General features: G+C 41.6%; 1 protein-coding gene across 1 annotated transcript; it reads right to left on the bottom strand.

The window, feature by feature from the left end:
- Positions 1-1805: 1805 nt before the first annotated feature.
- Positions 1806-23717, bottom strand: pcsk9 (proprotein convertase subtilisin/kexin type 9). The gene is made up of 12 exons (XM_043699010.2): positions 23391-23717; positions 21603-21794; positions 19964-20087; positions 19432-19565; positions 18332-18473; positions 15279-15475; positions 13851-14034; positions 11990-12160; positions 10729-10877; positions 9667-9838; positions 7846-8006; positions 1806-3270 (listed from the first exon to the last, which is right to left on the bottom strand). Exons 1-12 carry the CDS (start codon positions 23715-23717, stop codon positions 3067-3069), a joined length of 2157 nt encoding a protein of 718 aa, XP_043554945.2. The 3' UTR covers positions 1806-3066.
- Between the last annotated feature and the right edge of the window lie 1083 nt (positions 23718-24800).

The raw sequence follows: 24800 nt of genomic DNA, 5'->3' as shown, positions 1-24800 counted from the left end.
TGATTTGTGCATGAGGACACCCCGACCCCCCTACACTGAAGCCCTCCAAAGTTTCTCCACACTTGGATAATAAGTTGCTTTTACTCCAAGCAAAATGCATAACCTCACTTGTCCACATGAAGCTTCAACTGCCAGATTTTGGCCCATTCATCTTACCTAACCATATCCATTTGTAAATTTCTTCTATCTTCATTGCAACCTATCTTCCCACCTATTTTATATACAAATTCTGGCAACAGGAATGCTGATTGGTTGCCAACTCACTTCTGGCTGAGGTTTTGCTACAGAGGAAGCAACAGGGAACTAATGGATCTAGAAGTTGCCAGATAATTCATGAACTGGTGCAAGACTTGGAACACATTCTTCTTGTTTCCAAAGAAAGCACCTCTGCATATGAATGAATGTCATTTTTGGTTAGTTTCTGTTTTCTGCAAAGACTGAAAAGTATAACCGGCATTTCCATCTGACAGAAGTTGAGATAGTTGCAAATAGGCTGATCTTTATGAAGCATCATAACAAAACAAAGAATTCTAGTGTTCTGTTTCATTGTGTTATAATCTAACTCCATGGCCTGTTTGTCTCAGAAGCTCCATGCTTGCTAAACAGCATCAGAGCTTAGAGTGAATGCGATCTTCTATGCAGTACACAAATAGCTAAAGGTGAGCTTACATTTCTGAACACCATGTGCTTGTACAATATAAAGACAAAGGAAGTTTACAAAAAAAACCTAAAAGTTTAAAATAACTTTAATCAAAATTTTTTTTTGCATTACCCTATTCGTTTTGCCTAATTGTCGTCTCTATGGCCTGACCATATCAATGAATAGACTAAAGGCTAATACAAATGGTGCAGTCGCCATGTTAAATACTGGCAATAAGCATATATCATGTGCATTATTTTTTTTAAAAGTGCTGACAGTGAAGCAACTCCAGTTCGTCTCAGTCTATGCCAATCTGTTGGCAGCAAAAGAAGAACTATAGACGAAAAAGAAGTTTTAGTTTTTTTTTATTAATAACCGTGTCAAGCATACAAAAATCAGTACAAAAATGTAAAGTGTAATCACACATCCTCAAAAGTATTTACAAACATTCAGAGCAAATGGAATTCGGTGGAACAGTAGGACATTTTGGTGCTCAAATGTGATACCAGACCTCCAGAAATGAGGTTAATCAATTCTTGCCCACTTTCTTTCCCTGCCACCATAGGAATTACAAAACCTGTGCCCATACCTCCTCCTCCCCAACCTCCCTCCTCTCCACCCCCCCCCCCCCCATCCTTCCATCCAAGGCCCCAAAGGAGCTTTCCACATGCATCAGAGTTTTACTTGCACTTCCACATTTACTCTATCTGTTGCTCCCACTGCAATCTCTCCTACACCGGTGAGACAGGACACCTACTTGCAGAGCGCTTCAGAAAATATCTCCAGGACACCCGCACCAACCAACCCCATTGCCCTGTAGCCGAACACTTCAACTCCCCCTCCCACTCCGCCAAGGACATGCAGGTCAAGGACCTCCTCCATCGCTACACCCTAACCACCTGCCACCTGGAGGAAGAACGCCTCATCATCTGTGTTGGGACCATCCAACCACACTGCATCAATGTGGACTTCACCAGTTTCCTCATTTCCCCTCCCGCCCACCTTATCCCAGTTCCAACCTTCCAACTTGGCACCGCCCTCATGACCTGTCCATCTTCCTTCCCACCAATCCGCTCCACCCTCCTCTCTGACCTTTCACCATTACCCCCACCTCCATCCACCTATTGCATTCTCAGCTATCTCCCCCCCCTCCCCTCCCAATCTCTGCACCCTCTCAGCTCACAAGCCTCATTCCTGATGAAGGGCTCTTGCCCAAAACGTCGATTCTCCTGCTCCTCAGATGCTATTTGACCTGCTACACTTTTCCAGCACTACTCTTGCCTGCTCTCTGCCTTGTGAGGCCATTTTCGATTTGCTGCCATACAAATGGATAATGAATGCTGGTGTTGCTAGTGACACCTACATCCTGTGAATGAACTTTTTTTTTAAAAGAAACAACTTGGGCTCATGAAGATACTCCAGAAACTTAGTCACTGATGTTGGCTTGTGGTGAAATGTATTTTTCCCTTTCTTTGTGTATTTGCTGTCTCCCCAGTGAACCAGACTGAGGTGGGATACAGTCCTGAGCTGTTGATAACCTTTCAATATCTTCTCCAAGCTGCTGCTTTTCCTGCACGTGTGTACAGTGAACAGCAAGACATTTGACCACAAAACTCATTATGCTCAGCCCAAAGACCTATAGACTAGTTTCATTCTTTACTTCCACTGTTCCTCCATTAATCTCTCAAAGTATAAAATACCACCTTCTCTGATGCTTATTCTAATTCAGCACCTGTAGGTAGAGTCAATCTTGTACTGTTAGCTGGTGTGTGTGATTTTGAAAGAAAATAGACTTAAGTATTGAATTTGAAAAAATACAAAAAAAAAGGACATTTTTACACCCGCAGTAGAGGTGGATGACAGGTTCACAAATGCTTTGTGTTTTGGAACGACACACTGCATTTTCCTCCATTCAGTATTCTTTAAAGCACTAAATGTGAAGATTTAGTCCTGTGCTGAAAAATATTTACAATGAAAAGGATCACTATACTTACTGGCCTGTCACAGATTACATGACTATTCGTATTTTGTTTCTTCTTTATTGAACTATTTCTAGGCTGTCAGTACGGTTTTGGGGCATTGAACAGAAAAAAAAAGTGTCCCCCCCCCCAAAAAATCTTTGAATCAAACCGTTATTGTCTTCTAACATTGTGGCTTTCTAAAGAATGGGTGAGGGGTTGGATGAAGAATGGTCAGTTTCTTACATTCAATTGCTATTCATTGAATGATGCTATAAAAGTATATAAATGCCAAAACAGGTTAAGATTAAACTCAACTGCCTACACAGAGAGCTAACCAACACTTGCCATCTAATCTAACAAGTATGGCTACTTGAGCAAAGTAACAGCTGCCCTTTCCCAATGAATTGCATCTCAGCAAGGGTTTGTGGCTGCAGGAAAGGGAGGAAGGGACAGCTAAGTATAACATTACTTGTAATTAAGGTTGGGATCATGCTTCAATTCTCTTCTTCGTTTGCGGCAGCATATCGCAATAGCTGCAGCACCTTTCCCTTTTCCTGAACAAATTACTGTACAGGTGTTATCCACAGCATATGCTCCATTAGTGTGAGCGCCACGGGAGTATGCATTGCATCCAGTCAGTGTCCAGCCTTCATCGCATGATACCGTCACCTGGAAGTTTAAAGCAACTGGTCAGCAAAAGAAAAAAAACAAACAAACCAAATCATATCCACTCCCATCAATCTGGACAATGGACATCAACTGTCATGCGTGTAGTGTTGTATTTCTAGTGGGCTACTGAAAATATTATTAGGCTAAACCAAATCTCACTGGGTTGCAACAAGTTTTTCCTCACAAAGATCATTATGGTTAAAAATCACTAATAGGATTACTGTGAATTGGTGCCTTTACAATTGAATTATATTTTCAAAAAAAAAAATCACAACACTATTTAAAGAAAAAAAAAAGGGATTAGAACTCCTTTTGCAAAAAGTTCTATTGCCAATGCAATTTAATTTCAGCTTCTCAAAATTTTTCATCTTAGGGTAGCCCAATAATTAGCAATGCTGCCTCACCGCATCAAGGACGCAGGTTCAATTCCAGCCTCAGGTGACTGCCTGTGTGGAATTTGCATGTTCTCCTGTGTCTGTGTGGGTTTCTGCCAGGTGCTCCAGTTTCCTCCCACAGTCCAAAGATGTGGGGGTTAGGTGGATTGGCCATACTGAATTGCTCCATAGTGTCAGAGCATGTGCCTGGTGGGTTAAGTGTAGGGTTTTAGGGATAGGAGGTCCAAGTTGGTGCAGATACAATGGGCTAAATGAACTCTATCTGCACAGTCGGAAGTCTATGATTCTTCTATCCAGACTTAATCACCTATGAACGTTAGAACTGCAATCACTGCATCAAATGTTTGCAGTGATTTTTGCATAGATTAGGTGCTCACACAGCTTTCCATTAGATTGAATGGGCAAGTTCCTTTATTATGATGTTCAGAAAATCCTTTGCAAAATATTTTAGGCATCTTCAACAATGTGAGAGCATCCTTAGCACAGAAAAACTAACAGCTGCGCATTAGGGCAACACGGTGGCTTAGTGGTTAGTACTGCTGCCTCACAGGACTAGGGTCCCAGGTTTGATTCCAGCCTCGGGTGACTGTCTGTGTGGTGTTTGCACATTCTCCCAGTGTCTGCGTGGGTTTCCTCAGAGTGCCCAAGTTTCCTCCCACAGTCCAAAGATGTGCAGGTCAGGTGAATTGACTATGCTAAATTGCCCATAGTGTTAGGTGCGTTAGTGAGAGGGAAATGGGACTGGGTGGTTTACTCTGCAGAGGGTTGGTATGGACTGGTTGGGCCAAAGGGCCTGTTTCTACACTGTAGGGAAGCTAATCTAATCTAAAATATTAAGTCTTATTCTGGGCAAGAACATCTGGCAATGATTATATCTGACGGTCACTGTAGAATACTAGAGAGCACTGCAGAGGCAGTACAGGTAAAAGTAATGTTTAGTTTATTGATGGTTGATTTAAAAACTTCTGGCCACCCAAAAAATTGGATTTCACTTGAGCCTATCACTGATCAGTTCATCTCAACCTTCTGTTGTATCACCATAGTCTTACCAGACCATAGAGCTGCTCTCTCATTCAAGAGAGAGATGATTGGTGATGGTTTAACCTGAGGGCCACGACGCCTCAGACAAGGAGAGAGGTTAACAAGGAGAGTCTTTCATGGTAACCTCAGCCAACCCACACTGCTTTGCAAATGTCCAGCTAACTAACTGAGTTAAATCAACAACACCCCTCTACCCAACTATCTGACCTTCTATTTTGCTGATAATATACCTGACTCTGTTTGTTAGTCAAATAAAAAAGACTAAAAAATTTAAGACATCAAAGCAGAGATAGCGCATTGAATATGATTTGCCATTTTGAGATCATGGCTAATCATCAACTCCACTTTCCTGCCTCCCTACCGTGCCCATTACCCCCCCGTAACTCCGATTCCCTTACCTGATGCATATGTTTTTTTAAAAAGAAAACAAAAAAAAAAGTCACTCACAGCTTTAAAATATACTCAATGAGCCAGCCTCAACAGCCCTCTGTGGTAAAATAAATTTCACAGATTTATTACTCCCCAAGAGAAGAAATTCCTTCCCATCTGTTTGAGAAGTGCAATCCCTTATTCTGAGATTTAGCCAATTGAGCCAAGGGAAACATACTTTCTGCATCCATCCTGTCAAATCCTCTAAACATTGTGTGTTTCAATAAGGTCACGTCATTCTTCTAAACTCCAATGAGTACAAGCCCAACCTACTCAACCTCTCCTCATAACAGTCCCTCCTAATCCAGTAGCCTAGTGAACCTTCTGACTGCCTCTAATACCAGCAGATCTTTCCTTCAGTAAGGGGCCAAAAACTGGTCACAGTATTCTAGAACATAGAACATGCAACAGCACAGCACAGACCCTTTGGCCCACAATGTCATTCTGAGCATTTATCTTAATATAAAATCAACGTAACCTACACAGCTCTTAATTTATTGCCATCCATGTCCTTGTCCAGCAGTCACTTAAATGTTCCTAATGTCTCAGACCCTACTCAGACTGGTGGCTGCGTGGACTGCACGGTCAGTGGTGATAGTAAAGAACCTACCATTGACATCTCCCCTATACCTTCAACTAATCACCTTAAAATTATAACCCCTCGTGACAGCCACTTCTGCCCTGGGGAAAAGTTGCTGGCTAACTACTCTATGCCTCTCATTACCTTGTACACCTCTTGGTTCTTCCCTCCAATGTGAATAGCCCTAGCTCATTCAACCTCACTTCAGAAGACAAGCCCTCCAATCCAGGCAGCATCCTGGTAGATCTCCTCTACACCCTCTAAAGCATCTACATCTTTCCTATAATGAGGTGATCAGAACTGGACACAATATTCCAAGTGTGCTCGAACCAGGGTTTTCTAGAGCTGCAGCAAAACCTCACAGCTCCTAAACGCAATCCCCTTGTTAATGAAAGCCAACACATTCAACACCTTCTTAAAAACCCTATTAGCTATGAGGGATTTATTTACATGGATCCAAAGATCCCGCTGTTCCACCACACTGCCAAGAATCCTGTCTTTAACCCTGAATTCAGTATTCAAATTCAACCTTCCAAAATGAATCACTTTGCATTTCTCCAGGTTGAACTCCATCTGCCACTTCAGTCCAGCTCTGCATCCTGTCAATGTCTTGATATCGAGGGCTGTTGCAGGCTTCAACATCTACAACCCTACCAATCTTTGTGCCATTGGCAGACTTACTAACCAATCCTTCCACTTCCAAATCATTTATATATATATTTTTTAAATCACAAAGAGCAGATGTCCTAGAACAGATCTCTGTAGAACACCCTGGTTACTGAACTCCAGGCTAAATACTTTCCATGAACTGCCACCCTCTGTCTTCTATAGGCCAGCCAAATTTCTGTATCCCATACATCCCTACTTTCTGAATGAGGCTACCGTGGGGAACCTTAAATGCCTTGCAAAAAATCCATAAATACCACATCCACTGCTCTACCTTCATCTAGTGATGTCTCATCACATCCTTAAAGAATTCAATAAGGCTTGAGGCATGACCTGCCCCTCAAAGCCATGCTGACTATGTTTTTCCAAATAATCAAATTCTGTCACTCAGAATCCACTCCAATAATTTGCTTACCGCCAACATAAGACTGCCTGCTCTGTAATTCCCAGAGTTATCCCTATTCCCTTTCTTGAAGGGAGGGATAACATTTGCCACCCTCCAATGATCAGATTGACCTTTAGCCACATTAGTGGCCCTAGCACTTCTCTAGTGATAATTATCAGATTTATTTCCTTTCCTTTTACTGTGAAGGCTGATGCAAAGTATCTATTCAAATCCTCTACCATCCTGGTTCCCTATTCTCCAAAGGGCCAATGTCACTGATTTTTTTTTTTTTAAAACATTTAAAGAAACACTTGCTATCCATCGTAATTTATTTACAAGTTTACCCTTCCGGTGCCATTTTTTGCCACTCAGACTGATCAGAGGGTTAGAGTACCACACAATTGACTTTGTTCAGAAGAGGGTAGAGATGTGAGCCTATGGAAGATTGTGAGGTAAACTGGCAACATGCAGATTTTGTAACAACCAAAAAATGTACATTTAATTAAATGGTCAATCTTTTACAGGAGGAGAGAGTGCGTGGTAGGTGCAAATCTCAGACGGAAATGCAATTCCAAGATTTACAATTTTATCCTCTACAAACTTAATTAAAAACTTACGTATTTTTAAAAGACAAAATACCGTCAGGTTCAGGATATGACACTGGAGTTGAATGGTAATTGCCACTTTGAATGGTAATTGCCACTTTGCATGGTAATTGCCAGTTCTGTCTAAATTTAACCCAAGTATAGGCGCATGGCACACATGGAGTACTGCAACTATGTAAAACAAAAGAGGTTAGTGTTTGAATGTGAAAGTAAGGGCTTAGTTACATGCCTGGTAGCTACACAATTTTCTTCATGAATGGACCTGGCCTTGTTTTAAAAATGAAGATTTAATGTTATTCTACAAAATGTAGAAATTTTACTTTCATGTCCAAGATTGTGGCTTTCCTTCTGCAAAATGAATTTTAACATCTACATTTGGAAACTTTAAGATTTGCCCATTTATCTCTCAAATAATTAAATGATGCTACATTTTTTTTTTAAAATCAGCCAGTGTTTAGAACATAATTTCACCACCTCTGGTAAGTCTGTGGATCTCTGGTCCTTCACCTCACATTCGAGACTTGGTGCCTGGCAACATGTCGCATGTGAGGTCATCCCAGTTTGTCCTGTGCACTGCTGGTTTGTTTGAGGTATTGCTGTATCGCTGTACTTTGTATGGGAGTGTGAGCTGCAGCCTGAAATACAGAAGAGCAAGGCTGAGACGTTGTATCCGTTTAGAGTAACTGAAGCTGTGCAGTATGTTTCAGAGATTCAATATAGACCATGGAATTCCAACACTTCTGAAACACAATTGGCCCTCCCACTAATATTAACACTGGAGAACTCTAGAAACATGGTAATACAGCTCTGAAGTGATTTGCACTGATGCTGCAGCTAGCAGATTTCTTATTCTTTATTCTCATTTACTCTGTATTTTGAGATACATTCCATATATTGTTGTGTAGGTCAGTGAAAGAAAGATTTATGCTCTCCTTTCTCTCCTACCTCCCTTTTCTGTAATTAAAACTTTTTCCTTGCCCCTGTGATAACTGCAGCTTGTGGTAAGATGGCCAGAATACCAGTGCAACTTACTAGACATAACCTATTGTCAACTAGTGAACATTACAATCTCCATCATCACTAGCTTTAGAAGTAGGTGAAAGTAGTAATCCTATCGCTAACAAAGTTCTACCCACTTTCTATTGCTCAGAGTGGAAAGTGACAGGTTGGCAGAATCCTTTAGGGGTGTGAAATGATCTGGGTATAGCGAGATGCGGGGCAGAATTGAGCAACAATTAAGCAAGGCCTATCTCAACATCAGAATTATGGCTCTCCATCTTTTATGACTAGATTAGATGACTAGATTAGATTACATACAGTGTGAAAACAGGCCCTTTGGCCCAACAAGTCCACACCGACCCTCCAAAGAGCAACCCACCCAGACCCATTCCCCTACATTTACCCCTTCACCTAACACTATGGGCAGTTTAGCATGGTCAATTCACCTAACCTGCACGTTTTTGGACTGTGGGAGGAAACTGGAACACCTGGAGGAAACCCACGCAGACACAGGGAGAATGTGCAAACTCCACACAGTCAGTTGCCTGAGGCGGGAATTGACCCCTGGTCTCTGGCACTGAGGCATCAGTGCTAACCACTGTGCCACCATGCCACCCATATATTTTGTACCAACAGTGACAAGATCCTTACTGGACAGTGGCAAGATGCTTGTTTAATATCTTGTTACCGCTACAACTCATCTTAAAGATTCACCCACTTACCAAAACAAAAAAAGTTTAGCAAGGACAACAGAGTGGGTATCTTGAGGATTCAGCTCACAACTTACTCTGAAACACCATATTGCCGATGACCAAACTGCATCCCAAGGTGATATATATGGGTACATGTCACCCTCACTCCTTTTCCACAGACCATGGCATCCACCATCTGGCTACCCAACTCAACTAGCCATTCTGGCACTTCTACTATTCACGGGTGTTGTGATTTAGGAGCACCCACTTCCATAGTGGAAAGCACCAGCAAGTTGCATTGAGTGACTACAGCAGGGACCATCAAATTTCTGGGATCTGTATATGCAAAGGCCAACTAGATTGTCCAGTAACTGCTAGACAAAATGTCGTACAGAATTAACAAACCAGGAATTCACACACCATGTGGTGAAAGTATTCTCTCAAGCTGCTTGAAAGTCAAGGTAAGAATTGGCCAGTGTGTTATTTAGCAAGAATGGACTATTAGAAAGCTCATTTCAAATTTGGAACCCTTTGTATTTCGCTTTTGCGACATTGGTCATTATCAGATCCAAGCCTATTAGAATACTCTGAAAACATCACTTACCAGTGAGGACATAGCCCTTGTGTAGGCAGCCTGCCATTTGTCTCGCACCAACCACAGAACTGCTATTAACGAGACATTCAGCTCTTGGCCATATGCAGCACCTAGCGACTGCATAAACTCCCTGACTGCCAAAGGCATTATGAGCTATGCATTTCCTCATCCCTTTGGTTTCCTAGAGTACAAATGGCAAAAATAGAAAAAAAGTTTTTGCAGCACCTGCGATAGCACCTATCAATTTAAAGAAAATGGAAGAAAACTGTTAAGTGTATGTTATGCCATGACAAACAGGAGCAGCATAAGTGACCATGCCTTTATAAAACCCACAGTAGATATCCTTCAGCTCTAGATAACACTAATGCACAAAAACAAATGCACAACAAGACTTTATCCCCAATTTCATTTTGTTCTTCCATTTTTAAATCTAATTACAATTGTAAACATTTCAAATAAAAATGAAACAGCAAATTCTAGGTTCAGGGAAATATGTTAGCAGCTCTAAAAAGGTTATGTAATATGGTACTAATTAAAACAAGAGAAGCCACAAGGGACAGTTATGAGTAAACGAATCTTTATCTGCTGAGAATTTCCATCCAGCTTTCCTGATGAATTTTTCCCCTCCCCCACCAGGAGTATGGAAATTGCCGTTTTGGAATCTGATGCATGAGGAAGATAGATTGGCAAATTGGGAGTGGAAGCCAGGATGTACAATATATTGTCCTTCCGCTCAATAATAAAACAACCTTCTTTGCTGCAAACTCTAAAGCACAATACACCTCAACACGGAATCTCTAAGGGCAGGCAGGCAGGCACTTCTGAGACATTTTGCCAGTTAAATATAAAGAACCATTTCTTGTCTAAGATTTCTTTCCCCGTTCTTTCAACAATACATTGACTTTTGCTTGTATGTTTTTGAACAAACCTGCCTTTAAGCAGGTCTCACTTATTCTAGTACTCACTCTGTCCTCAATTTCATAATGAGCCTTTACAAATAATTATCCTTCCCTCTTGTTTCAGTTTAATTGTGATTTAAGAGTTTACACCATTATACCCTTAATCTCTTACCTCTATACGTTCACCCCTTCTTTTACCATTCTTCGAGAAACTTGAACAGCTGAACATTTCCTCATTCTCATTACAGTGCACTACGGCTTTAGCAGAGTGTGCAAGCCCTGACCTCTTTGACCATGCTGTCCGGCAGAGTAGCTGGTTCCCTGTGGAAAGAAAAAAGATGGAAACAACTACCTATCCAGATTTTCATCTTTCACTATGATTTTGGTGTGGCCAAGAAGTGTTTACTGAAGTCATAGAGTCAAAGAGACGCACAGCACAGAAACAGACCCTTCAGTCCAATGCATCCATGCCAACCACATATCCAAAACCAATGTAGTCCCATTTGCCAACACTTCACTCACACACACGAAAAAGTTGCACCGTCAGTCCCTTTTGTCTTTCCCCTCTCACTCTAAACCTGTGCCCTGTTCTGGACTCCCCCACCCCAGGGAAAATACCTTGTCTATTTACCCTATCCACGCCCCCTCATGATATTATTAACCTCGAAAAGGTCATCCTTCAGCCTCCAACACCAGGGAAAACAGCCCCAGGCTATTTAGTCTCTCCCTTTGCTCAAACCCTCCAACCCTGGCAACATCCTTGTACATCTTTTCTGAACCCTATCAAGTTTCACAACATCCTTCCTTTAGGGATAATATCTACCATAAGCAAAGACCCTGAACTTTCCAGGAGTGTAAGAGTGCAGCTTCCCTACAAGGAAGACTACTCATACGTAAATTCAACTGGATACACCCCGCTGTAGAGTTACGCACAACAAAACCCAAATCACTGGTAAGAGTAGCTCAAACCCCATAGTCACTTTATCTGATGCCAGCCCACAGATCACCAAATTCAGCAGAATTTGAAATCATCATTTCGGAATTGAGTCAAACATTGTAACCATTAGTATTGTAAACTTGGATGGTGAGTGTCACAAAACACAGCCAAACAAGAATTTTAAATATATTACTGACATGCATTTCTTTTTGTCTCAAATCAGATCGTTTTTTTCCAAAATGATCTACGAACAATAAGAAATAAATGTTTAAAGACTGGCTTGTGGTATGTCTCTATTCCTGTTTCCCTGTACCATGTATCTACAGAGTTTGCACTTTGAGCACAAATAAGTCTCAATACCAGAATATTCATAGTAATTGATAATAATAAACAAAAATCCTGAAAGGCACTTGTTAAAAAACCAAATGATAATGCTATATGGGATCGATTACATTTGGGAATATCATGACTGATTCAATATGAGTGAGTAACTTACCCATTAGCCCAGGAGAACCCAATCGTGCAATTCTGTTGGGTGTGAGGAGTCGCTGTTCCTCTGGAAACCAGACATCATTGATTGCATTCTTTGTGGAATAATGAATTAGTCTCTGGCGTAATTCAGACACGGTTATATTGGGGTCAGCATTCATTAGCATTGCTGCAATGCCTGTCAAGAATGAAGAAAGTTCAAATGCAAAGTTAAATAGGATGACGAGACATTGATTCATACAAGAACAAAAAATGCTTGCCATGTTTGAATGGCCCTGATGTGGAGGTGCTGGTGTTGGTCTGGGGTGGACAAAATGTTAAAAACCACAATGATCAGCAAAGGATATTTTGCTATAAGTTCTGTGTCCTATGATCCTGCCCCATTAGCTACCTGATGAAGGAGCAGCACTCCAAAAGCTTGTACTTCCAAATAAACCTGTTGGACTATAACCTGGTGTTTCATGTTTGAATGAACTCAGTTGTGTACCATCATAGTAAAAACAGGATGTTTTCAAAGTTTAACTTTCATGTAGCTTAGAATGGAGAGCTCATTTCAGGGAGGTAGTTGTTCAGGATAGTGTTACAAAAAAATAAATAAAAAAATTGTGTCCCAGGAGATAGGAGGAGCACAGGCCATTTGCCGTTGAAGCTTGCTCTGCTTTAATCAGCAGAGTGGTGGTTGTAGTTCCATCTCACGGCACGGTGGCACAGTGGTTAGCACAGCTGCCTCACAGCACCAGAGACCCGGGTTCAATTCCCGCCTCAGGCGACTGACTGTGTGGAGTTTGCACGTTCTCCCCGTGTCTGCGTGGGTTTCCTCCGGGTGCTCCGGTTTCCTCCCACAGTCCAAAGATGTGCAGGACTGCTAAATTGCCTGTAGTGTTAGGTAAGGGGTAAATGTAGGGGTATGGGTGGGTTGCGCTTCGGCGGGTCTGTGTGGACTTGTTGGGCCGAAGGGCCTGTTTCCACACTCTAATGTAATCTAATCTCATCTCCATCTTCCTGCACACTCCCAGATTTATGCGAATTAAGGAATACTATCAAAGCCTATTCTAAATACATTCACATCTGGCCTTTACTGGTCTCTGGGGATAGAAAACGCCAAAGTATTGTAATGCCTTGACTGAAGAAGCTCATCTTAAATCTCACCTCAAAAAAGAAAGAGGCTCAAAGAAATAGATCAAAACATTGGAGAATAGCTGGTTTGGCAATCACAAGCTAATGATTTAAACTGGAGCCTCATCATTTACAACACCAAGCTTAGAAGTGACAACACCAGGATGGTAGAATGATTCCTGTATACAGCTAGTTCATCTCCAATAAATCAAATGAAGGAGACAACTAGGAAAAAAAAAAAATTGGTAGGTATAATACTTGCACATTGCTGAACCAAGGCACTTTTTGTCTTTAACTCAAAAATAACCTACAGGAATACTACAAGGACAAAAACAGCATTTTATATGACAGAAGAATCCAACCAATTGACACTCTCCTCTCAAAAAACAGGATCAATGTTGGTTTTTCCCTTTATTGGCAAATTGTTCTGATGAGTGCAAAAGAAAAAGCTTCATCATCTTGCCTTTTCTCAGCAATACTAAGTAAATGCCCCACTCGAAAAAAAGGGACACTATGCTTAAGAAATAATATTCAGATAAGATGTTGAATAATGAGATGGTGATGTAAAATTTCTCTGCTGTGTTTAAACTGTAGATTTCCAGTAAAGCTACAAACAACTAAAAGTGGCAATTCCCCTAGACACTGGGAAATGTGAATTGATCCCATGACCGAAAATGCTGTACCAACCGTTTGTGCCCTTACACTCATCCTCCCTGCTGGTGTTAGTGAATGTCATTATGAGCACTGTGTACCTGCTACATGAGCTGCAGCCTGTGAGGTCCCACTCTTAGAGGTGAAACAGGTCACACAGTCACTGGAAGCACTAATGATGTCATCGCCAGGAGCAAAAAGGTCAACACAACGACCGAAATTAGTTCCCATATTACCAGTGGTGGTTGGCTGGTCATTATAATTTGTAGCACCAACGGTAATCACCTAAAAGTTTCATGTGGAATGTGGAAAAAATAAGCTGATTAGCGGATTTTTACAATTTACTTTTGACCCCCGCTCTGATTTTTCCTTTATGTTATGCTGACGTGACACATATGCCCTTTACCGGCAATAACCAAAGAGTCATATCAAACAAACTCCAGCCTGATCTGACCTAACTGGCATGGGTTTAGAATCACATCTTACTCCAATCCTCATCCCAACATGTCTTAGAGTCGCTGCTCAGGTGGCAAGGGTATACAGGGCAACTGCTCTCTGCATTTCCCCCTGACCACTCAGCAAGCCACCAGGAGAAGCAGGAGAGGAAGTGTGACATGAGTTATCTAGCAATTTGATTATTTCCAAGAGTCACACTGACTCTCCAGTTGCAATGGCCTGACAGTTATCATTCCGATGTAGGTGGATGTTGTACACAGGAACCCTGCAGAATCCTGATCATAGCACACTCTAAGGGACCTTTTGGAAATTGGAGATTCTGCTGAGCAATTCCTTTATGCTGGGAACTATATTTAAAAAAATATCCATTTAAAAATCAGAGAACTGGGGGGGGGCACGTTCCAATGTAACTAAGTAAATAAAACAGATAATTACTCAGGAAAAGTCAGATTATTAAAACAATGTGCCTCATGACAAGCAAACCCCATACTTACCTCATACCTCTGCCAGACCCCACAAACCTTCAAAACCTTTACCTGACACTCCTAGGACCTGATTCACTGCCCACCCCCACCCTATTTGGCACCCAATCACCTCTCCCCCACTCTGGATCAGACAACACCCACCCCCCCTCCCTTGCACCAAGCCAGACACCGTCCATCCATATGCTTTCCCTGTTCCACACTTTACCCACCCTCCCCCACTCTGCACCTCACCTCCCTACCACGCCAAACCTGGACACCACCTCCTATGCCACATCTGCCAACTGACACCCTCTTTTCACCTACTCCCTACCTAGTTGACACCCTACTTATGTGGGGCACACTGCCCAGCTGGCACTTAAGTGACACCCTTTCCCCATTCATCTGGTACCTTATTTACTACCCTTTACTCATCTTAACATGGCATTTACCTGATGTAAGTATGGTTTGACAGCAGGTGTCAAAGTGGCTGGCTGGACCTTTAAATGCCAGAATACAGCAGCTGACTATTGTGAAAAGGCAGTATGGGTCACCTTCCCCTGACAGTTCCACACTATGAAAGAACTGATAGATAGAATGGACGAAACATACCTCTGGTTCAGAAGCAGGTGAATACAAGCAAGCGTCATCCTTGTAATTCCCAGCAGCCGCAATCAATGCGACACCTGTCCGTGCCAAAAGTCTACACGCAGCATTCAAGGTTGGACTAAATCCTCCAACGAAAGGCAACAGCACGATCAAAGGTCGGTAAGGCTGGAGAATCAGAGTGTTCCTGATGTACTCCAAACCTGAAAGATAGAAGAACAAAAAACATCTTCAAAGTTCACATTTGCCTCACTTCTCTCTCCAAACCCCCAGTTTATGTCTCAGTCTTTGTTCTTATGTCTTTGAGCTCTGTACACCTTTCAAATTCTTTGCCACCTCTTAAATAGAAGAACCTTGAGCAGTATTTTAACAAACCTCCCTTTTCAGTCTGATACAACTATTGCAAATGCTGGAAACAGAGATCCTGAATTAGAAAAGCAAAATATTGCATTTGTATTGCAAATAGTGTACTTGAATTAAATATTTGAGATGAAAATGATTTATTCAAAAAAAAAAGAGGCAAATGTGAAATACCTTTCTTTAAAAAAAGACAATGAAATTAAGAAATAGAACATAGCTAGTTTAAGTTTTATAGCTTTTAGTGAATTGCTTTCTACAACTGATCATGTAAATTTACTCAATTATCATCCTCTTCCAAAGGATAGTGCTCCAAAAGCTAGTGCTTCCAAATAAACCTGTTGGACTATAACCTGGTGTTGTGTGATTTTTAATTTTGTCCACCCGAGTCCAACACCGGCACCTCCACATTGTATCTCTTTCTTAATTGAGTAATAATGTCATGGAAGTCCAAATGCCTTGCATCTCTTAACAGATGTAATATTTATGGTATAATTTTCTTAATGACTGAACTTTTAAAAAAATAAATTATTCACAGGATGCAGACTTTGCTGGCTTGGCTAACCTTCATTGCCCATTAGGGAGTTGAGAGTCAAACACATTGCTGTGGGTCTGAGTCCCATGTAGGCCAGACCAGGTAGGAATGGCAGCTTCTTCCATAAAAAGCACCAGATGGGATTTTCCTGACAAAGGATAATGGTTTCATGGTCATCAGTAGACCTTTAATTCCAGATTTGTATTGAATTCAAATTCCATCTATCATGGCAGGATTTGAACCCATGTTCCCAGAACCTTGTCTCTCCAGGTTAATAGTCTTGCAATAATACCATTAGGCCCTCACCTCCCCCATGATTTGTTCATTCAAAAGCATGCTGTAATGCACTGCAAAGTCAGTATTTCTCATAGAACATGTATTCCTAATCCTAAAATTCTCCACATCAAATAAAAATAATCCTCTGAAAGGACCCCAGTTATAAATGCCGTGGATTTGGAAGGTGCTGTCAAAGAAGCTTTGGTGAATTTCTGCAGTCTGTCTCGTATTTAGTACATACTGCTACATCAGTGATGGCGGGAATGGAGGTTTGTGGGTGTGGTGCACTGGGGGGGCAGCTTCACCATCTTCAAAGTTCAGGAGGTGATAAGCAGATGGTGCTATGGCAAACATTACATTTAAGTTGTTGTGACATTTTACTCCATATACAATTATGTTATAAAAAAAAAACATTTAACCAAAGTTTAAGTGGTTAACTAAAACAAAAAGGAATGAAATGAAAAGGAAAGATTATCTGAGTAAGATCCTGGCCATAAATTTAATGGTGCAGGATTTAAAAAAAAAATACAGTTTCCACTTGTCTCCTCATCCCTTAATTTTCTAATGCTTTTTGATTTATTCTTTTCACATGTGCCAAGATACAGTATATTGTTTTGTGTGCTTTCCAGACATGTAATACTTTTCACAAACACTTCAAGCTACAAGAACAGAATGCAGAATATAGATGTTACAGCTACAGAGAAGCTGAAGAGAAAAATCAACTCTAATGAGAAGTCTGTTCAGATGTCTGATAACAGTAGGGAAGTAGTGATTCTTCAATCTGTCGGTACGTGTTTTCAAACTTTTGTGCCTTCTGCCTGGTGGAAGGGAGCAATAATCAGAGTGGGAGGGATCTTTGATTATGTTGGCTGCTTTCCCGAGGCAGTGGAAAGTATAGCTAGAGTCTATAGAAGGAAGGCTGGTTTTTGTGACCGACTGAGCTGCATTCACAACTCTTAATTTCTTGCAGTCTTGGGCAGAACAGTTACCACACCAAGCTGTGATGCATGTTTCCTATTAGACTCTATCAATAGTCTGTTTGTTCTGTTAAATTTCTGGAATACATGTTAATTACCTGAAATGATGCATTTTTGTATATTACATCTGCTTCTCGCCTCCTTAACTTTGAAAATGGTGGAGTTGTTTCCCCACTGCACCACACCCACAAAACATCCACTCACTTCAACACTGATGCTCAGTAGCATCGACAAGATGCATTGCAGAGATTCACTAAGGCTCCTTAGACTGCACCTTCTAGATCCATGACCATTTCCATCTAAAAAAGTCAAGGACAGCAGGTACATGGGAACACCACCACCTGCAAGTTCCCCTCCAAGCCAGTCACTGTCCTGATTCAGAACTATAATTGCTGTTCCATCACTGTCACTGGGTTAAAATGCTGGAACTCCCTCCTATACAGCACTGAGAATCTAACTACAGCACATGGTCTGTAGCTGTTCAAGAAAACAGCTCATTGCTACCACCTTCAAGGACAACTGAACAATAAATGCTGACCCAGCTAGTGATCCCTACATCCCATGAATGAATTTTAAAGTATCCAGGCCAGAGGAATGCAAGTTAGAATCATAGAATGCCGTATCATGGAATGCCCTGCATTTCCTACGACTAATCCATCCAGCCTACACATCCCTGGACACTTACGGGCAATTTAGCTTGGCCAATCTACCTAACCTGCACATCTTTGGACTGTGGGAGCAAACCCAGGCAGACATAGGAAGAATGTCTATGTGGAATGTGCACACTGTTGCCAGACGATGGAATCAAACCTGGATCTCTGGTGCTGTGAGGCACCAGTGCTAATCACACCGAAATACCCATCTCCTCAGCATAGCTAGAAATACAACAATTTAAATTTAAGAAGATTACTCACCAGCCAGTGCTCCACTCACTGTCCCCCTACCCTGACAATTGAGAATTTTCACACTATGGACATTTGCTCCTTTTGCTACCCCAGAGTCACGCCCATTCACTATTCCTGCAGTGTGTGTTCCATGGCTGTCACACTTATTAGCCTGGAGGGGGGGGGGGGGGGGGGGGGGGGGGGGGGGGGGTGGGGGAGAAAGACAGCAATACAATTTACATATTAGAAATACAATCAGCTCTGTATGGCACACTTTGTGACAGCTCCACACTTGCAATGCTAAAACTGAGCAAGTGAACATTTTCTCAGTTTATTTGCTTGCTTTTCTCTGTAGTAACACAACATGCAAATAAAGCCTGTCCAGTATGAATCTTCAATTGTGTATTTCAGATTTCAGTGGCATCAATAATGTTAGTTAGGGCAGTGTCACTGAAATAGGATATCAAAGGCTGTCATCTCTCTGGTAAGTCACAGACGGCCTTTTCTCTGCACTCCAATCAAATAGCCCACAGCTCTAAAGAACTCAAGAAGCTGTCCTATCAATGTTCCACAGTCTGCTTTATTTATTTCTATGGCGTAATATCAAGTTCCCTTCCAAGTTACACATCCACAAATTATGTATTCTCTGCCACTAAGAAGAATGAGCAGTGATCTGATTGAAACATAAAGATTCTGATAGGATTTGATATGTGGTCACAAAAGTTGTTTTGCCTGTCCAGGGAAAGGACAGACCATTTTTTGACACAGATAAAGAGGAACTTCTCCATTCAAGTGATTGTGAAAATTCTCTGCACCAGAGGGTTGCAGGGGCCCCATTATTAAGGCTGAGGCAGACTGAGATTTGATCTCAGGGAGGCAAGGTATACTGGGAAAAGATGGATGGAAAGATGGGTACAGTGCAGTTCCTTTACACTACAGTGAATCAAGAAGGTGTCTCCCTACCAACTAAGGAAGCACAATAAAATTTATGTACTAATAGCCATATCCCACAAGACAAATACTAGCTTTCAACTAATTCAAAATCAATACTTTATTTTAAGTGCCTGCTCTGCTCCATACACCTACCAGTGAAACATTAAGCTTTTTCTAACTGAACAACATTGAATTACCTGGCGGTAGAATCGAGTGCCATCTTCCTCTGGGACCCTCTCAAACTCTGTAATGAAGACTTTCCCTTCAATCTCTCGATGGTTGCTCTGTACACTAGTGTCAAGCAAGTAAACTTCCACCAGATCACCATTATCTAGCAACAACACAATAAGAATGACAAAATAGGCAAGTTGTCAATTTTGCAAACAAACAATTACAAATTACTGGGTGAGGAGTGCAGCAAAGCAGTGAATTCCTCCCCCCACCCATTCAAAACTAAATTAGTTTAGCTCTCCATAAGTTATTGTTACTGTATCACACAGAGTTACCAGACAGTTGTGAGAAGAAACAAAGCCTGTTGTAGTACCAGCTGCTCGGAGATGAGAGAATACTTTGGTTTTATCCCATAATGAACTTGCATTGAGAAAGCCTTTGACATAGATGCTGAACTCAAACGTCCAAACAAAAAAAAACTCAACAATCTTACTTTTACCCAGCTTCTTGCTAATTATTGAAATTGCTCTGAATGTCAAGCTGTAAAGAGGGACATACTTGGAGGGATATACTGTTCCATTCTTTGCTTTGAAGAAACAATCCGATTTAGATTCCAGGGAATTGTCTGAGCAAACAAGGACGAGTCCTCTTCGATATATTTAACATGAGGCAATCTCAGTGCCTATGAAAAATAAATTTCACAAATTAGTCATGCATGTTAGAGGTCTGTACCTAAGAGGTAAAAACAATGACTGCAGATGCTGGAAACCAGATTCTGGATTAGTGGTGCTGGAAGACCACAGCAGTTCAGGCAGCATCGAAATTGACGTTTCGGGCAAAAGCCCTTCATTAGGAATAAAGGCAGTGAGCCTGGAGCGTGGAGAGATAAGCTAGAGGAGGGTGGGGGTGGGGAGAAAGTAGCATAGAGTACAATGGGTGAGTGGGGGAGGGGATGAAGGTGATAGGTCAGGGAGGAGAGGGTGGAGTGGATAGGTGGAAAAGGAGATAGGCAGGTAGGACAAGTCTGGACAAGTCATGGGGACAGTGCGGAGCTGGAAGTTTAGAACTAGGGTGAGGTGGGGGAAGGAGAAATGAGGAAACTGTTGAAGTCCACATTGATGCCCTGGGGTTGAAGTGTTCCGAGGCGGAAGATGAGGCGTTCTTCCTCCAGGCGTCTGGTGGTGAGGGAGCGGCGGTGAAGGAGGCCCAGGACCTCCATGTCCTCGGCAGAGTGGGAGGGGGAGTTGAAATGTTGGGCCACGGAGTGGTGTGTTTAATTGGTGCGGGTGTCCCGGAGATGTTCCCTAAAGTGCTCTGCTGGGAGGAGACCAGTCTCCCCAATGTAGAGGAGAACGCATCGGGAGCAACGGATACAATAAGTGATATTAGTGGATGTGCAAGTCTGTACCTAAGAGACCACCAGAGATTTGGCTTACAGCCAAATAGAGTACTTTTGAAATGTCGTCACTGTTACAATATTGCAAACTTAGCAAGCAATTTTGATAAAGCAAACTACATAAACAACTGTGATAGTGGCCAGCTAATATGTTTTATGTTGTTGATTGACAGAGATACATTGGTCAGAACACCAGAGAGAACTCCACTGCTATTCATCATACTCATGGCATTGAATCATTTACATCTACTTGTTAAACCAAGGCCTTCGTCTGCCCTATCATCAGACCTGAGAAACAGTATCTGACAGTGAAACGTTGCCTCAGGGCTGCATTAGCCTTAATTTGTGTGCTCAGGTCCTGGAGCAGGATTTGAAACCACAATCATCAGCTCAGAAGAGAGAGTATTGCCAACTAAGCCATTGCTGACCACTAAACATCAGTTTACATTAACATAGTGCTTTATGGTCAGGATTTGTATGAAGTTCTGATTAAGTCACCAGACTCAAAACATTACGGTTGCTTTCTCCCTACAGATGCTGCCAGGCCTGCAGAGTTTCACCAGCAATTTCTATTTTTATTCCAAATATCCAGTTCATTATTTTTGTATAAAGTTTTTGGATTTAAGCCACCAAATAGATGTTTATGAAATTGGAGCAAATTTTAACTGTACCATTTGGTAAAATTAAGTATTTAGATCTGACTGTCACGATCCCAATGCTTCATTTACATTGAACACATCTTTTTCTCACACATATTTAACAGCCCGAACACTCATTTAATACAATTCTCTTGGTCTTTACCAAGTCTAATGCATCGCTGCTCATTTTGATGACAAAGCCACTGAAGACCTCATGGAAAACGAGAACAAGTTCCGTCATATAGCCATGTTCGGCTGCTTTGGTTTGGAGTCGGTGTATTGTCCGTTCCATCTGGGATTTATGAGTTTTTTCATTCAGTACTATTATGTACTGGCCAGGCAACCTCCAAGCATCCTGGGAACACAATAAGATAGATTTTTATTTTAGTCAGCTTGAGATATGGTCTTTAAGCTTAATTCCACATAATAGCATTGACTCGGAGATTGGTAGATCAGTGACCAGCTGGACTTAATATTGTTGCTTTCCACAAATCAAACTGTCTTCCTGCAAACCTCAATTAATTCACCCCGACTTCATGTTCACAGCGGAAATGATACTTGAGTTCTAAAGGGATTCAGTTACCTAGATGAAGCTATATCCTATCATCGAAGTACTCTTCAATACAATTAATAAGATGTTCAGTGTCATAAAACACCCACAGGTATCCTAAACATTATATTTTGTTGTGCCAAATTCTAAGCGACTAAAACCTTTGTTTTAAAAGGAGAAACTTTATGGAGGTGATAAAGAGAAGTTGGGGGTGGGGGTGGGGGGGTGGAATTCCAGAGCTTACAGCTCGGAAACAACTGTCAATGATAAAGTTATGAAATAAATGGAGGAACACAGAAGTTCCAGAGGGCCGTGGGCAGTATTCCCTTTGAAAGGTGAGCGCTGTGCGTGGCCTCTTTTGTTTCACAGTACCTGGCCTGCACCATCATTCCTTTGATTCAGTTGATGACAAATCTGTTCATCTCTAACATTGATCAATATTCTAGTAAAGGTAAACAACCTGAAAACATTAACACTGGGCAGAAGTGAGAAACAATTATTCACATTCATTAGTACTGATCAACAAATATTTTGTTAGGCAGGAACATAGAGGTTATAGATCAAAAGATACAAATCAACTGTGTAGTGGAACAGGCTAGAGGCAAAGCTGAGCTCATCTACCTGTAACCCAGAACACACACATTGAGTTGTTGCTCCACAGGTTTGTAATAATCTGTCTAAACAGGCTAATTAAAAATATCCAGAACAGAACATTTTACGTCTTCTGATAGTACAGAAAATTACAAATATATACTTTAATACTTCCTGCCAATTTCTTGCTGAAGTTACTGTGCAACTGGAGTGCAGAGATTTTTAATTTTAAACATTGCAAGTGGTTATTGCATCAAATTAGCAGGATGCAAGGGACACAACTTTTAGTTGAAAAGATCCAGAGCTGATGCATAGGTGGGAGTGGGGTACCAGCTCTGCTGTAATTCAACCACTGTTTATCACAATGCTGCGATAATGCAACACATTGAACACGACTTTCTGGATATTATAGTACAGCAAATCACTTTGTCGTCTTGTACCGTTTTAGGTGACTTCAGAACAACTTGTTCTGGGTTCCTAACTAAGTTCGTCTCAAAATACGATATTATCTGCGCATTTCTTTAAAATTCAACTGACTGCAAAGAAATTGGGAGATTGTATTCCTTTCCAAGGGGGCAGGTTACATTTTGTGAAATAGTAAAATTGAACTATTTTACACAGCGAAACTCTGAGGACAAAAAAAAACATGGAAATCGATATAAACAATAACATGCGCCTAAATGATAGCGTCTTTTTTAAAAGTACAATTTATAGAGAAATTAAAAGATTTTCAAGGGGCACGTTTCCCGCTGCGAATGAATTAATTGAAAGCAAGCTCAATTCTGAAATTAACCACAAGGTATTGCTTACTGTGTTAGAGCGGTGCAAGGGAACGGGCTTGTTCAGGTTGTGGTTCCTTGGTTCCAGCTCAGAATCCTGCAGGAGAATCTCCTCATTGAAGACTAAAGATTCATCGACCTTCTCTTTTCCTTCAAGCTCTAATGTGCAAGATAGAAAACACAGGATAATCAATACGTTCGCCCAGAGTAGGGAGCCAGCCATGGTTGGGGAAGGGAAGGTTTTGAAGGGGTCGCTCAGGTGAGAGACAGAGAGAGAGAGAGAGAGAAGAGCGCGGGTTTGCTGATGACGTTGGTAGTGAACAGAGCAAACACTGTCAGCAAGTGCCTTCTGCCACATGTGGTGCCTTTAAATACCTGTTCTGAAAGGTGTGGAGTTGCCGCCCTGACATCACGAGGGTCCCTGGTCTGAGGATCACGCCACTGATATCACATCGGGCCATCCATTCATATGAATCGTTACCTGCCTTTGGAAAAGCCCACAGCGATCAAATTACAAGCCAAGAGGTGAAAGACAGCCCCTTTCCAATCAATGCTCAAACAAACCCTTCCAATTGCGGGAAACCTACACTATAGTGTGCTAACTCAAATCCCATGTGTAACCCGTACAGAATGTACATCACTGAATGCCCAAGGAGTAGAGTCCTTTCAAAGCAAGTCAACAGTTGTCACGTTAGGCGAATGTTCCTGTTGTTTACATGAAACATTATTCCACATTCTGCGCAGTAATAAAGTTTACAGAGGATATAGATTTTGTGTTCATGAGCCAAGGTTTGTCAGTATTTGGGGAAGGATTTTTTTTAAAACACTCCCTTGTTTTCATGTCTTCCAGGTGAGATTGGATTTGGGAAGTCAGCTGTGGCTCCCTCTCTGAGGGAGTAACCTTCTGGGTTCTGTTCACACTCCTGGGGCTTCAACACAAAAAAAAACGAATTGTGGCTGTCATACCAGTGTGGTATTGAGGAAAGTCCTGAACACCATTATCTTTCGGTTGAATTTCACACCCTAGCTGCTGACTTTAGTTAAAGATCCCAAAGCACGAGGGTCATCGAGTCATAGAGCTTGTAAGTTCGCGCGCTGAGCTGGTAGATTTGTTTTCAGATGTTCCGTCACCATGCTAGGTAACATCATCGTGAGCCACCGATGAAACACTGGTGTTCTGCCCTGCTTACTATTTGTGTCTTTGTCTATTGTGGCGGGTGATATCACTCTGAGAGGTTGGTAAATGGGGTCCAAATCGATATGTTTCTTAATGGAGTTCCAGTTGGAATGCCAGGCCTCTAGGAATTCTTTGTTTAGTCTGTCTGTGATGGATGTATTGTCCCAGCCAAACTGGTGTCCCTCTTCGTTTGTGCGTATGGATACTAGTGACATTGGTCATGTCTTTTGGTGGCTAGTTGGTGCTTATGTATCCTGGTGGCTA

The sequence above is a fragment of the Chiloscyllium plagiosum genome, unplaced genomic scaffold (genome assembly GCF_037043375.1).
Source record: "Chiloscyllium plagiosum isolate Xiang-an unplaced genomic scaffold, Cpla_swu_hap1 HiC_scaffold_9, whole genome shotgun sequence".
Taxonomy (NCBI): Eukaryota; Metazoa; Chordata; class Chondrichthyes; order Orectolobiformes; family Hemiscylliidae; genus Chiloscyllium; species Chiloscyllium plagiosum.
The sequence above is the reverse complement of the archived record's forward strand: the minus strand, read 5'-3'. Positions and strand labels throughout refer to the sequence as shown.